The following is a 16,299-nucleotide window of genomic DNA, read 5'->3' as shown; positions in this document are numbered from 1 at the left end:
GCAGATGCATCCATGAAGGACATCCATGTGGGTTCTGTACAAGCAGCTTTATTATATACAAACACAACATGTTGTTTCATGCATATATATTCACACTCTGGCTGTACTCACTAAATGGCACTGAAGATAGCACATGCGTGCTATTTATACTGCAGGTTCAGGTGTTAGAAATGCTTCTTAAAGGTACAACATATCTGTTATTCTGCACCTCCTAAACACATTACCAGTGGCAATAGCCCATGATGTAGTTTCTGCAGAGACATAAACACACTTTATGACCTGAGAAACAGAAGAAACTAAACCACACAAAGCAGATTTTTCCTGACAGAAAGGCTCTACAGAGAAAATATTCCTCACACTTTCACAATTAGTCAATATAAATGTTACCAGATAAGCCTGGCATTTCTAAGACATACATTTTTCCCAAAACATAATTGTTTTACCATCCTTATCAGAAAAGAAAGGATTAGAGTTAACAAAATGTTTGGAATCAGATTTACTGACTAAAGCAACAGCTGCTTGCTCAGGTCTGGGATGAGTGTGTAAACATTTGAAAGACTGAGGAACTTTTTAAAATCAATCTGTGTTCTTAGGTGTAGCAGGCTGGCTATCAGAGAAACCAAAGACTATGATAAACACATCCTCCAATGTTGGCAGCACTGGGGGTGGGGGGATGGAAGAGGTTCTGGGAGTTCTGGTAATAAAATGTTATGCTTTTTTCTGAAGGACTGAGAAAACTCTGTGTTCTCCCACTGAAAACACTGACATATTCTTCTCAGACAAAAGAGAATCCTTGACAGACATATGCAGATAACATGCTCTCCTCAGAGTTTGAATAAGAATTCTTAGGAGAAAAACCCATATCTGTCCTATCGCATTCCTCTCCAGATTCAACTTCTTGAATCTCTTAGGGAAAAGAGGAATCCCTTTTTCTACTACCTGAAAGCACCTGTTAAGGAGGGTCAATAGCCTGTACAAGACCCTGAGATAGACTTAATAAACTACTCCTGTCCAGTGAAACTAGAGCAGGAGAAGATTCATGTTTAGTTTTTTAAAGGGATTAAGTTTTCTTTGGGCTATTAATGGCAGCAACAGCTTTCCCAGGGATAGGCACAATATTCTGGCCAAGTACAGGCACTTGCACTGTCCTTCTTCCAACACTGAAAAAGTGTCTCTCCCTCACCCACTGAGGGTACCACAACAGCTGAAGAGGATGTGGCTAACCCCCAGCCCATAATGGCTGCACAGGCAACACCAGTAGGATCCAAAGAAAAAGATGAGTGGCCTGAGAAGGCAGCTTTGGCCACAGCAGTCATCCACCTATGGCTGAGGCAAATTTCTAGCCTACTGTGTTGGCAAAGGCTGTTTAGTTAATTTTGTCTATTTGTGGATGGAAGAAGGACCAAGTGTGTGACCAGTAGTTTGTATCATGGTCAAGCCAAAAATGATGCTTCTTTCCTAGGTAAACTAAGCAGCACAAACTAGTAAAATTTGTAAAAGTGGTACAAAGTCTCCTTCCCAATAAAAACAAACTAAAAAGCACTCTAATACACTTTACCAGACCCATAAAGTAATTTAAACACATTTTTCCACAGATAAAAATAGCTACAGAATGTTTAAATCACCTTTTAAGCTGTCAAGCACAAATGTTCACTCCTCTTTAAAAGTATACCTAAGTCGCATGACAGTCAATAAAGACTGGCATCCCTAGCTTAAAAAAACTTTCTTCAACAGGAAAGTACATTTAAACATGAAAAATATGTGGACTTTTCTCCCCAGAGAGAACTTATCTGCCCAGCAAGGGAATAGCACAAGCCAGTCATTGATCCTTAAAAGCCCACACAGGCATGTTCTCTTGAGTGTCCAAAAAGTTCTGAAGGGCTTGGCATCCAAACCTGTATTTTTAGACAGTTCAGCTGACGATGACTAATAGTTTAGGTGTGTGGAAGGTTCCCTGAAGCTTTGGAAGCTGCGGCTGTTATATACTGTGTTTGATATATTCCATATAGCTTAGGCTTCTGCTGCAGTGATCAAAATGAAGAACATCTCAAAGATGTCTTGCCATTAACTACATCAGCCTCATAGAAAAACCTCATTTCTCTTCAAGCAACCACCAACAAAATGTGTAGCATCATCTTTCTCTGGCACCTAGAAGAGAACATCAATGTGTTCTGTTCTCAAAAGATTCAAAAATCTTCTTACTTTCACCTGATGAATACTGCTCTCACTAAGCATCTTGTACCAGGTGCTGATCTTTCCAGTAAAGTGCATGACCTGGGGTCCTCCTATCAGAATTACTGTAATTCTGTTTATCAGCTGCTTCCAGATTTGGAGCTTGATCATTTGTAACAGATGCTGAACTTTACAATCCATCTATGACTACAGTACCTACATGCCAGCAAGAGCTGCACTGGCTTCATATCAGATAGCGTATCATCTACAATCCTCTAGTCCTTGATCTCTGGCTCTGTGTGATCTGATCTGCTGCCTAGTATCAGTCATTACTTTCCATGTACAGACTCCCATGGGCTGCTAGTGATTACAGGGGCTACACCTGATGTCTTCTAGAGTTCAGGCATCTGGAATTTGTTAGCTGGATGACTGTGGGATTCCCAAACATTGTGTGGTTTTAAAATACACTTAAAGCACACATGTATGAGCTTGTCTGCATTTAAGCTGTTCTTTTAACCTTTAATATTAAATTAATGAATGCCTTCTTATTGTAATACATTGTAATAACTTTGAAATGCTTACTTTAATGTTTTTTACTAATTATTTATTTTCTGTTTTAAGTTGTACAGTGCTTAGGCTCAAACACTTGTGCAAACATGAAGCTGAAGAAGTTGAAGATGAAATTTATATGAACTGATACTATTCAACATTCCACTGCTCAGACTAAAACTCCTAGGAAAAATTATATCCATTCATGCTCCAATTATCCACTTAATCCAGTGACAATCAAGGTCATGTGCACACTGCAGCCTATCTTAGAGCTTTCTGGAAGCAAATCTGAGGAACTATTCCTTAATATGTCACCAGCCCAGCTCAGGATGCATCATTCACTCATTCTCATACTAATCTACAGGTAATTTGCAGGAACGCTATTTCACCTATGGCATGCATTTGATATGTGGGAGGAAACCCAAGCATTTGGGAAAAACCCATGTGGAAAAAAGAGCAATGTACAGACACTGCATAAAATACACTCCAGCTGGGAACCAAATTAGACAACAACCACTATGAAAGAGCAAGAATAACCATTGCACTACTGTGGCATCCTGCATATTGCTAGATTTTTCTGAACTTATTTTTAGGTCATAATGTTGCACCAGTTCTCAAAGTTTTTTATGCATTTTAACACTTTAATAAATCATCAAGGTTTGGAACAATTTATTCTAATTTACAGTTGTCAGCAAATGTATACAAACATAATATTGACTCAATGTCTAAGAGTAATACATTACATAATGGGCTTGTAACTGACTCTTGGGGTGATGACAAGAGACCTGCTCAGTTAATCTGGAAGTGTGGAGACAATGCCTGAAAGGTACCATAACTGGCTTTTTTTGAAAAGCAAAAAACAACATACAAGTTATACAGGAAACTTCCTCTATGATACACAAACTGATTGAGTGCTTTTGTTCTGAACTACATAGGGCTTTATCAAAATTAATTCAAACTTTATGAGGTTGTTTTAAAGTAACTTCACTAAAAGCACATGACACATACAACAACCAATCAACTCACAATTGAACAATTAAAGAATCTTATAAGTCTTAAATAATATCAAATAAAGATAACAAAAAAAAACATGTCACACATAAAAATACACCTCTTTAAATGTTACACCTGTTGAAATAAGCCAAATACAAATAGATCTAAATTTCAGTACTGGAAATAAAAAGATATTCCTATTAGCACAAGGAAATACTGTGGCATTTAATCGCAACTGCCAAACAACCTCTTTACATTCTAGTTTTTGTTTCCATGGCAGACTACCACTTTGGTATCAGTCACATCTCTTAGGACAAGAAAGGAAAGTGTTCTTGATAACTATGAACTGAAACATTGGTACTATCATATATGTATCCACACTATGAGCATGTGCCATATTTAACCATTTTTCCAAGATTATAATGATAGTTCAATTGACTATTCTTAAAACAATTTTAATATTCATGCATTTACAAAAAAAAATGATTGTTTGTGTAGTACTCAGGGTCAACATAAGATTTTTGGGAATGCATCTCTCCCAGCTAGCCTTCTAAATTGACTTGAGACTGGCAGGTGTGATTAAATGCCACATTATTTCCTGGTGTTAATGTGAATATTTTTTTTATTTCCAGTATTGAAATTTATATTATGTACATTTGATTTATTTCAACAAATGCAACATTTCAATGAATATTTTTACATGTAATATGTTTTCATTTGATCATCTTGCATGAGTGTTATTCAAGACTCACCATTTAAGATTCTTTACTAACTGTTCAGTTGCGATTTATTGTTGTACGTGTCACATGTTTTTAGTGAAGTTACTTTAAAAACACCTGGTAAACACTGAATCAGTTTTGATAAAGTTCTATATACTTTGGGATGAAAGCTGGTTTGTGTATTAAAGAGGAAGTTTCCTGTAGGACTGGTTTGTTGTTTTTTGCTTTTTATAAGTGTTTTTAGTTGTAAGCCAGCTTCAGTGGTTTGAAATTCGTTGTTGTTTTTGACTTTTTTATATCACATGAGAGCTGCATCATCTTGGTTGCTTTACATACAGCCTATAGATTTTCCTAGAATGCCCTGAAGGTTATAAATATTGTTCTTATTTATTTCATAGGCAAAGTATTTTCGGACAGAAATAACTCTCATGATTTAGATGGCATTTGGTACTTCCTCCCTCCAGCCTTAAGGATTCCTTTGCAACAGGATCAAAGTAAATCAAATCAAGTAAACCAACTTGGCTTATAGAAAGGCTTCTCTACATCACGTCAGTTTATATTTCCTCAAGTGTCAGGTGCCCAGCACATATGACATTGAGGAAAAGAACACCAAACTCTGCTTTCCAAGGTTGCTATTTCAGTAAGTCCTGCCTATGTAATACCTGTACTACCTGTACGTAAATTTGCCTTCAAAAACTGATAACCTAAAGTATGTTTCTGCCTCTACAGTAGGAAAAAATGAAAATTATACGTAATATGTAATAACATTTTATGTCCAACTGTTCCATGAATGCTATCTTGAATATTTTATTCTGTCTACAAATAAATCTTGTAGATCTGTGACATACTGTTAGATTTACATTACTCAGTTCTTCATTAATTACTGCATGGATTTCAGGTGCAATTTTATTCTTGTTGATAAAAAAAATTAAGTTATTGGGACATAAACTGCTACTACAAATAATACTGGTTCTGCTTTTTGTGTAGATATTTGTGTGCAAGTGTGTAGTATGGATGAACTATCGCAGCAGGTTTAGCCACTTGGAAGTGTAAACCTTGGCTCTAGATGATTGTCACTGTTGAAGTGACATCCTGACCCCATGTGCACTAATGGGAAAAAGGAGTTGTGAATGGATGGATTACCATCTAAAATATATATATAACCAATGATTATCTTTGGTGTCCTACATCTGTTCAAGTGCTTACTCATTGATGGGAAGCTGTACCACAATCCAACTTGCCTACTTTTCTTCTCTGAGCTCGATATTTCTTTCAGCAATTTGCCTGCAAGATCACAGTTCATGTAGAAAGTATGTTCACCCTTGCATGGGACTTCTCTTTGCCCATGACTGTCCAGCCACAGATTAGTATATTTACACAGAAAGACTGTGGAGAACATTCTTCCACACAGTTGTATATATAAAAGGTTCCTGGACGATATAGTCATATTTTGGACAGACACATATCAAAGATTTATTGAATTTTTAGATTATTTAAAAAGTTCCACCACCTTTTTAGATTTTACTTATAGTTATAATTCAGAAACCCTCACTTATTTGGACGTTTTCATTTCCAAAAAAGCTGATGGCTTTTCTTCTTGTATTTACCGTAAGGAAACATTCTCCAACTCTTACCTACATTTCAAGAGTAGCCACCCCTTTTCCCAGAAGAAGAATCTGGTTAAGGGGCAGTTAGTAAGAGTTAGTAGAATGACTTCCGATGACCGTGACTTTATCATCGAAAGTGGTAAAGTTTTAGAAATGTTTAACAGACGTGATTACCCTGATATGTTACTACAGGAGATGTTTGATTTAGTGGCCCAGGGAAGAAAAGATAGATTTGCCCCTATTTTAGGACAAATCATTCAAGCTGCAGGAGATACAAATACCCACATGAACGAGGTTAAGAAGTGGGACGATGCATTTATTTTAGATTATTCAGGGGATGCAGCTGCAATTAAGGAAGTTATTTTTAACGAATGGAATAGGTTTGTGGAAATTTCCGATTTAAATGTATTCAAAAATAAATCTTTGAAGTTTACTTATTGGAAAGATTTAAATTTTAAACAGTTATTTGAGTTTGGTACACAGAATAAGGCTAGTGCATCTTTAAAAAGAGCGGGTACTTTTAAATGTGGATCCTGCTCACAGTGCCCCTAGATAGCTAATAAAACCAGAATTTACATTACAGTAAGGGACAAGGAGATTACTAGTGACAGTTTCTCCAACTGTAATACTCATGGTGTGGTTTACATTGCTATATGTAAACTGTGCAGTTCTTACTACGTTGGAAAAACTGAGAGAAAGTTAAAAAAACGTATATATGAGCATTTGTATGAAATAAAGAAACAAAATAGCAAAAATGCCCTTTTTAGACATACTTTGATTTGTTCCCAGGCTACATTTCTTTTCTTTGTCTTAGAAACTATTCCAAAGGAAATAAGAGGTGGCATGTGGGAAGCCAAACTTGAATATAGAGAGTTGTATTGGCAGATTATTTTAGATTCCACTAAGTTACCTGGTTTGAATGATTACTTTGTATGAGTTACCTCTCTGTAATATTCCTTCTCCTCTTTCAGGTTTCATCTCGATCTATCAGAATCTAATTTTTTTCTCAGTATAATGCAGTAATACTACTGTAACTACCTAAATCTCTAAACTAACTCTCCTGAAGAGATATTGTACACTGTGTATATATACATTCTGAAAGATATTTTAAAATGTTTTTTTTTGTTTTTTTTTATGTATATATGTTTTTATTTTCTTAAGTTAAGTAGAGTGGTAGTAGTTAGTGGAGCTTTTCTCCTCAGGCCTCCATGGACATCCAGTGTATCCAGTTGGACTAATAAAAAATATGATTTCCATTTCCTCAGTTCTTAAATTAAGGGCTGCTAAATTGTGGTTTTAGGTTTTAGCCACAAGGTGGCTACGGAAATATGGAATTAGGGCTAGATTTTTTAAATAATTTTAAATAACTGCTAAAGTTATTTTATTTATATATATAAAGGGAAGACATAATTTTTAATTAATTCATATGTATTTTGAATAATTATGTTGTGTATTTGAAAAATTTCATTCAGTGTATTTATAAACTTTTTACGTAAATAGCAATGTTAAAGAAGTTTGAATAGACATTTTAGTACCAGAGATTTTTATTGGTTAGACTTCATTGGATCAATTAATTGAATCATGAAATTGAATGGCTATTTAAATGTTCTGTTTGTTGTTCAAAATCGCTTTCTGATGAAGACGTGCCTTTGTCGAAAATGCACAGATTGGTTTGGCGTTATTGGTGTTTTGTGATTTTTAATAAAAGATCCTTTCAAGAAGGAATTTTGGTTTCCGACCTCTATTTGGACACTCCTTGCAAGTCCTAATTTTGGTTCCACACAGCTGTACATGGGGCTTGCACCTGGCAAAAAAAAAAATATATACAGTCTAATTATTACTTATATAATTATTACTTCTACAGCTGCTGACCTCATCCAGGGATCCAGTGCATCACAAACACACTTAATAATTACTGACCTTATCCATTCCAAAGTGGAAACTAGCTTCAAAGTTTTGTCTTTCAAAGAAGGATTGGTCATAACCTGCCTTCTTTCAGCTATATGTTGTGATATTGAATTTTGGTACTGGCCCATATGAGTGAAATAGTTAATCTATTTTAACTACAATATGTAAAAGCCTATAAACTCTCTTAACAGATGTGTCCACACTGTCAGAATATGTTTTGGGGTGGTGCAGGAGGTTGAAGAGGTTTTCTGTGAGATTCAGAAAATACTTAGCCTTTAACATGTTATAATACAAAAATGAACCCCTACCAAGGATGCCCATCATTAAGACCATTGTTTTAGTGTGAGGAGAACCATATAATGTTAAGTATTCAGTGTGCAGTCAAGTGCAAAGGTCACTCAGCCTCTGCCATGTGAAACTGTTGCTAGGGAAGAAGAAGAAGAAGGTGATTGCTTCCTTTTGATGGAAGAAGAAGTGGCAAAAGCTAAGATGTTAATGTGGAAGTCCTCTAAATATGCTTTAGATAATCTCTAACTGGTGATCTGCTTCTTTCTGGCATTAATGGGATTGACATATGTGTCATTTGTAGGTGTATCTGTGTAGTTCACTGAGATTCAGCAAAATGCCACTCAATGGCAAGCTGTAATGGGTACAGTGTTGGTGAGCATACTGGCAAAGAAAGAACAGTGAAAGCAGGCAAACAGTTATTTACCATTTAGTAACAATTTTCAGCTTTGTGACTGTCGCAAGGGATTTGACTCCGTGATTTCTCCTTTTCAGAGGAAATAATAACTTGAAAAGTCACTGTTTCCTTCAGTACAAATGGCTCTACAGTGAGGTTTACACAGCCTGGGACAATTTTGCCCCCAGTCATTGGCCAGTGATATTTTTCATTCAGTTTTTCCAGCTAGCCATGCTATTTCCTATATGTAGTCTTCTTAAAGAGTATCAGTAGCAGAGCCAGCAGACAGGGGATCTTCTTTGTCACTGCCTTTTTGATCTCTTTTTTTATTCAAGACAAATGCTACTTTTGCACTAGTTAAGTCACCTCACCTAGCATACCTAGCTATTATTTCCAAAATACAATAATTCTTTCCAGTAGAAGAGCATCTGTGAATGAAACAGAACTTTCCATTCATGGTTTGCTCCAATATGAATTTGTCCTGGAGGTGGTGCTGCGGTAGCATTGTCGCCTCACAGCAAGACATTGTCCCATTCGATTCTCAGCTAGAGCGTCTTCTGTGTGGCGGCATGCGTGAATGGGCATGCCTTCGTTGAAGGTTGTGCTTCAGGGCTGGTAACTCGGCAGGTAAAAATCCACTACCAAACATTAGCGGACCGGAGTTCCGCTGTGGTGACCCCTAACTGGGATAAGCCGAAAGACACAAAACAATGGAATATCCCATCAACATACTACTGAAGAAAATATAGACATCTCTGAAGAAAAGACTAGCTGATTATGCAATATTACACAAACGTATGTCTGGGGAATGTACTAATGTTTAAAAAGATACACAGTATTGTGGCCTTGGTGCAAGGCAGGAAAAAGCACTATAATGCTGAACAAACGTTTTCGGTCTTGAGTTATTTAAACTGTTAAATCAGCATCATAACAACAAGCAAGCAAAAGTCATCAACTATGTCAATTCAGCTGCTCCCACTCCAGAAAATATTTGTGGAACCACATTCTTCGGTTGCACGCTTGCAGTTTTGTACCAGTGTTCACCAAGGCTTAAAATCCTTTGTTGGACATGCTGGCTATTAAAACTGTACGTAACTGCATACTAAAGAACTAGATGGACTATAAAAGAACATGTACTGTACACATACTCTTTAATATTTTAATACTGTAAGAAATGTTCTCTTCTAGATTTCTTTTTATCAAGCAGTCCATCTACCACGTCAAAAGGTTGTTCTCTGTCAGTTACGTTTGGATGCAAAAATCCATAATACAAAATGAGACATATTATCCCTAATCCTAGAGTAAGGACTACTGTTACGCTAACTGCAGGGAAGTATGCACTTTCACTACACAATGGTTTTGTATACCAGTATAAACAAAGAATTGTTGTGGTTCCCAACATTCGGAATAAATAGTAAACAGAAATATGTTTTTTAGTTTTCTGTCCTTTTATATTAAAAAATGTAAAAATGAGGATTATGCCAACCACCATCCTATAAAAGTACTCCAGCAATTTTGAAGTGCAAAATGTAGTATACTGTAGGCAAGCCCAGACTGTGCCTAGGATCCAGAGAATAGCCATAAGAATTGGTGTAGCCCAGAGTACAACATCTGCCAGCAGAGTCAGACTTAGAATCCAGGAGCTTATTGTGAATAGTTTGTACAGAAGATAACTACATGCTGGGAACCCCCACAGTATCCGTTTCTTATCAGGTAAAGATTTTCTTAATGACTGATGGTAGTCCATAGTTGACCAGGAAATGCTACAAAACGATGTTACAATTGCTGCATCTAAAATATAAGGAAAACAGAATCAGATAACACAGTCAGATGTCAGCCAATATAGTAATACATTTAGAATTAGAATTTAATTCTAATTTTCAACGCGTGATTTCAAGTACAATAAGTGATTGACATTTCCAGAATTAAATTACATTTTAATCAGCATCTACTCATTTAACATCTAGGACCTGTTTGACCAAAAATCCACACATTAAGTAAACAAAAAGTAAACCATTTCCCAGTAAATTAATCTATTTTCTGTACAGAAGAAAGGCTATACTGCCTCCACCATCCCCCACAAAACACACTCACACGCACACACATGTACTACAAAGTTTATTAAACTTCATGGTTCTCCTTTTAATATAAAGAGCAATGGATTTTCAGATGAAAACTGAACATGCACTGTATTATGAAATCATTCATCTTGGCAGTTTTGTTTCCTTTTTATTTTTCTGAGTTTAACAGTAATGCCAAGATAATATAATAAAAGCTTATAATATTGCCAGAAAATAATGTACACAAAAAGGAACACATCACACCCACAAACCAACAAAATCTTTGATGATATCTTCTTGGAAACAAATATCTACAGGAAGACAGTAACAAACTATTTCTTTATTTGACTGAGTCTGAGTAAGCATTTTCGTCTCATACACAAGTACTAACAGATCCGTGGTGGTGGTGCTGCAGTAGCATTGTCATCTCACAGTAAGACGCTGTCCGGTTCGACTCTCAGCTAGAGCATCTTCTGCGTGGAGACATGCGTGAATGGGCGTTCCTTCGTTGAAGGTTGTGCGTCAGGGCTGGCAACTCGGTACGTAAAAATCAACTGCCAATCATTAACGGACCGGAGTTAAGCTGTGGCAACCCCTAACCGGGAAAAGCCAAAAGACACAACAACAACAACACAAGTACTAACAGACTTCACCAGAATAAATAAAAAATTCAGCAAATAAAATCTGAACCATCTAATCATGTAATAATTAATCAATAAAAGCACAAGTTCATGTGATAAATACTTGTTTGCCCTACTAGTCTTAACAAAAAACTGTCATGCACATCATCACAATAACACTGTACTTATAAAAAATAATTTTAAAGATATTTAAATAAAAAATGATAAAAAATGCTCACTAGCAGTTCTACTTAATGGGCTTTTTAAGTAGCATTTGAAATGTGCACTGTTGAGCAAACCTGGTAGAGAACACGCATTAATTAAAATCTTGTCATTTATAAACCAAATATTCTAAATTGCTTTCTCCGTCTCCACCTTTAATACTAGGAGATGCAAAATCCACTACATGAAATGTGACCTTCTTAAAATTGCAAGAAAGACACAGCAAAACTTGTCTTCACTGTGTAATACCTCAAACCTCCTGTAGAGGGGACCACAGAATGCAAGCAAATGATCCCTTAAGGACATACCTTATGCTATTATGGCTTCTAAACGCCAGGGACTTTTTACATTAAATTTTTGTAAGTCTTTACTAAGTGCATTCAGTCCGATAAAGCCAAGCTCCACTAGCTACAGATATGTCACGTTTCACTCTTTTTCTGAGATTAAAATTAAAGCATAGGTGGATTGTTTGACCATTCATAGAAAACACAGCTCAAGATGTTCAAAAGCACAAAATGGAATGCCGCACCCACATTCTGTTTCTGTCTTATCTAAACAGCCATTGATATGCAGTGGCTTTTGTGCTCTTATTTTCAAATAAAACAATAATTTTATTTGAAAAAAAATTACAAACGTTCTGTATCTTGAGTCATGATTATGCCCTTCCAGGCTCACAGCTTTGAAGGGTAATGTTGCTCAGGGTGCAGAATGCTTCCAGTCTTGGTTTCTGAAATATATTGCAGTGATATGCACAACAAAAAAATATGAAATAAAAAGCAATATCACAGAATGAGTACTTTACCAATGAATATTTAATAAATAATTGCATTATTTATAAAACACCACCTTTGTTGGTATGCTAGTTTTGTGACTTTGCTTTTTATTTCTTTTCTTTTCTTTTTTGTTCTCCATACCACTGTTGGCGTACTTCTGACTACATATGGCCACAGAATCACATCATCACACTACCAGATGTGATGACTTAACAGACCAAGGGCATGGAAGTAAATACAGCATATATAAGTATATATACTTATACATGCTGTATATATACTTATACAGCATGTATAAGTATATATACAAATTGTCATTTTATTTGTATTTTATTTAGTAAACATGCTTTTGTTTAAAACCAAATTTGGAAAACAGCAGACAGATGTTGACTAGCAGTCCTACTATCTTCTGGATTAAGCAGGTAAATCAGAGTTTTGAGCTTGATCATTAAAAGCAAGCTTAATGTCCATAACATTAGAGTAACTGCAAAAAAAAAAATAAATAAAAAAAAAAACAAACTACACGTGCAAGCCACTTGGTAACAAAAAAAGACCGAGCAACGCTGCAGTCTTCACTGTGTAATACCTTAAACTTCTTGTAGTGGAGGCCCATGGGATATATGCAAATAACCCCTTAAGGCCATATCAGTGCTTCAGTTACATGGCTTCTTGAAAGTTCACCTTTTCACTTTTTTGTTTTTACAGTGTGATTCATACGTTCACAGGTTCATAGAAAGTTATTAGGCTAACGGCCCTAGAGCCCTTACAAGCCTAGCCATAGTAATCTCAAGTCGTCCCAATTGTTGGTGGTTAGGCGAGTGAAATACCTCTCACATAGAGCAAAACCACAAGGCCAAGCAGATTTCTTACAACAGTAAACAAAATGAAGTAGGAAAAACAGAAAGCAACTCTATCAGCAAGTCACAGGCAAAAACAAATATAGGATTACTTTCCTCAACCAACATGCTTTAGTTTATGCAGGCTTGAAACCTTTTTAGAAATGACAAAGACTCAGAAATTCACTGTGTATTTAAGTATTGCTCAAGGGACAATTTAACCAATGAAAAAGCATGTGAAATGTGCAGCCTAGATATTAAGTGTCAACCTCTCATACAACAAAAAGTCAAACTTCACTAATTGTAAATATGCCACATTTCACCCTTTTTCTGAGCTTAGCAGTATAACATAAGGGGATTACTTGGCCATCCTTTAGAAACACACAGCTTAAAAACAAGTGTTTTGTACATAACATTAAGGTGACTGCAAAATATACAAAATAACATCCAAACCAAAGTGTAAAAATGTCACACACATAAACCATTTAGCAAAAACAAGAAAGACCCAACAAAGCCAAACTATTCACTTTGTAATACCTTAAACCTCCTGTAGCAGAGTCCCATGGGATATATACAAATGACCTCTTAAGGACTTAACCAGTCTTTTAGCTATATGGTTTCTGAATGTCCATGACTTTTTTACTTTTGGTCCAATAAAGCCAAACCCTACTAGCTCTAGACATGCCATGTTTCACCTTTTTTTCTGAGTTTGTAAGTGAAGCACAAGTGGATTGTTGAGCCATACTTCAGAAATACAGAGCTAACAAAAAAGCCTGGTGACCAATATATCAGGATGACTGCAAAATATCCAAAATAACAATCCAAAGGTTAAAAAGGTTACACAAGCAAATCACTTAGTAACCACTTAATAAGTACTACATAAAATGCATGGCAAAGCTGAAGTCTTCACTATGTAACACCTTAAATCTCCAGCAAAATGTAACACAAAATTTATGATGCAGAGGTACTGAAACAAACACCCTGTTTTGCAATCATCCTAATGGTATATATACCAGGTTTCCATTTATGCTCCATTATTTCCAAAGTATAGCTAAATAATATGCTTAAGCTGTACTAAAGATATCATAAAAAAGGGTAAAACAGCTAGTGGGTGGAAATATGGCACATTTACAGGTAAAAAGGTGAAAGAAAAAGTCATGAACATTAAAAAGCCATATACCTGAAATCCAAAAGTCAGACACCATGATTTTGCAGTAACCCCTGAAGAAATTTCTTGCACCAGCTTTGAAAAGCATTTGTTTTGTCTGCCAGTTTTTCTTTTTTACGGCACATTTTAAACCTTTGCACCCATAAACATACTATACATTAAACATGTTAATGTAACATTAAGAATGTTCACATCACTGCTTCAGTCATTTAACAAATAAAAAAAACATACAATTCTCTTTCCTCTAGTACAAATTAATTAAATGAATATGATGCCCCCCTCACTCGGTACACTTTTATGTTAATTCTTTTCATTTCACACATTTCATATTGACCTACCTCTATTTTTTTTACTTTTTTTGCTTCCTATTCATCTATGTAAACAACACTAGCCTATGCCTCTTCATATTATTCACTTTATCATATAACTATGCCATACTAAATGCCTATAAATCTTCAGTCTCTTAGCACCTGCTTTCTAAAGGAGTCTTCCCATTCTGTTATACAGTTTCTTTCACAGAAGTCTGTCACATATAATTGTAGCAGTCTTTCCCTTTTTCAAAACCCCAACACCTACATCTCCCTATCTTTCATGTTTTGCTCACTTTTTTGGCATTTCTTCCCCCCACCCTTCCTTCACTGTTACTGATCTGGCCCTTGCGCCTCATCTGCATGGGCTCTACCAGTTCCTCCATGCCCCTCTCAGACTTATTCCGGTAATCTGCTTTGGCCAGTAATGGATCATAAGCAACGGAGCTCAGCATGTCTGTGCTTCCATCGGGGGGGGGACTTATTTGCCTGCATTGTAGCCCCTCCCCTTGTGGCAACATGATACATCCCTGAAGGGGATAAGCAGCATATCACCCTGCCTCCATGGCAGCTTAGCCCCCCTGAACACTCTACTTCTGCTGATGTCCCCAGTCTCCATAAGGGATGAAGACACCCATCTTTTCCTGCTGCTCCATCAGTCGCCCAAGACGCTAAATGAACCTGGGTTGCATGGGTCACAGTCAGGGCTTTATTCCTCTATGTCACCTGACTAGCTATGTTTTGCCCACTTGAAGAGGAGTTTTGTATTACTTTTGAACCGTACTCATATTCTGATCCTGCTTTTTTTTGCCAGTTAATCACTGTGGTTGTATGACTAAATCACACACATGGTACACTTCCGTCTTTTTTAATTTCTCCAAGGCTTTTGGGTTTATAATACCATGATGGGAATGGACCTCATTCCTAAGTCAAAGTACAATTAACGTTCATGGAATTAGTATTGTTTCTGTGATGACCCACCACTGAACCAGTAGTCAAGGAGCCTCAATCCTCACAACTGACAACAGTGGGGGTTGTACACTGGCAGGATGACAAGTACACACACAGTATTTCCAGATGCAGCTCTTTGCATCAAGTGCAGATTCCCTTAAGAACACACAGAGACCACAGTCAGTCCTGAGCTGGTTTCACACTCTTACTTCAGATCCCCAATAAAACCCCCCACTGGCACAGCCATAGAGTTGACACCTCAGCTGAGTGACCAAGCCAAGATCTCCAGCACATTCTCTGTCCAACCAGTGTTTCGTGTCCCTGCCCAAGTAGCTGACACACACACACACACACACACACACACACACACACACACACACACACACACGGAAAAAGCTGGCATTGGTTTTCTAGTTATGCCCCCTTCTGCCCAGACTATAAGGTAGTTTCTACTGCCACCAGTCACTCCTTATCAGCTATTTTAAAGCCCTTAATAAAAGGTGTCCAATCTTACTGTGTAATATCAATATTAATACAAATGGTATTTTGACCAAGAGCAAGGCTATCAGTTGTGGCCCACACAGTGTCACCAAATAAATATGCAAGTACTCTCAAAACTGAAATATCTCTACACAAATCAGCCACAATTAAATGTTTAAATATATTTAATAATAAATAATAAAAGAACAAGACAATACTAAATATATATTTGCAGTGACATCAGAGTTCAA

General features: G+C 36.5%; 1 protein-coding gene across 3 annotated transcripts in view; it reads right to left on the bottom strand.

Moving 5' to 3' along the window:
• Positions 1-9,468: 9,468 nt before the first annotated feature.
• The window catches only part of XKR9 (XK related 9), a 177,067-nt gene continuing 170,236 nt past the window's right edge, over positions 9,469-16,299 (bottom strand). For all 3 annotated transcript variants that reach the window (XM_044067150.1, XM_044067151.1, XM_044067152.1), the window contains exon 3: positions 9,469-10,421. In XM_044067150.1, coding sequence (XP_043923085.1) covers positions 9,790-10,421 — 632 coding nt within the window. In that variant the 3' untranslated portion in view covers positions 9,469-9,789. The remainder of the gene's footprint in view (positions 10,422-16,299) is intronic.

This window comes from Protopterus annectens, chromosome 3.part1 (assembly GCF_019279795.1).
Source record: "Protopterus annectens isolate FY-2018-M chromosome 3.part1, PAN1.0, whole genome shotgun sequence".
NCBI lineage: Eukaryota > Metazoa > Chordata > Ceratodontiformes > Protopteridae > Protopterus > Protopterus annectens.
The sequence above is the reverse complement of the archived record's forward strand: the minus strand, read 5'-3'. Positions and strand labels throughout refer to the sequence as shown.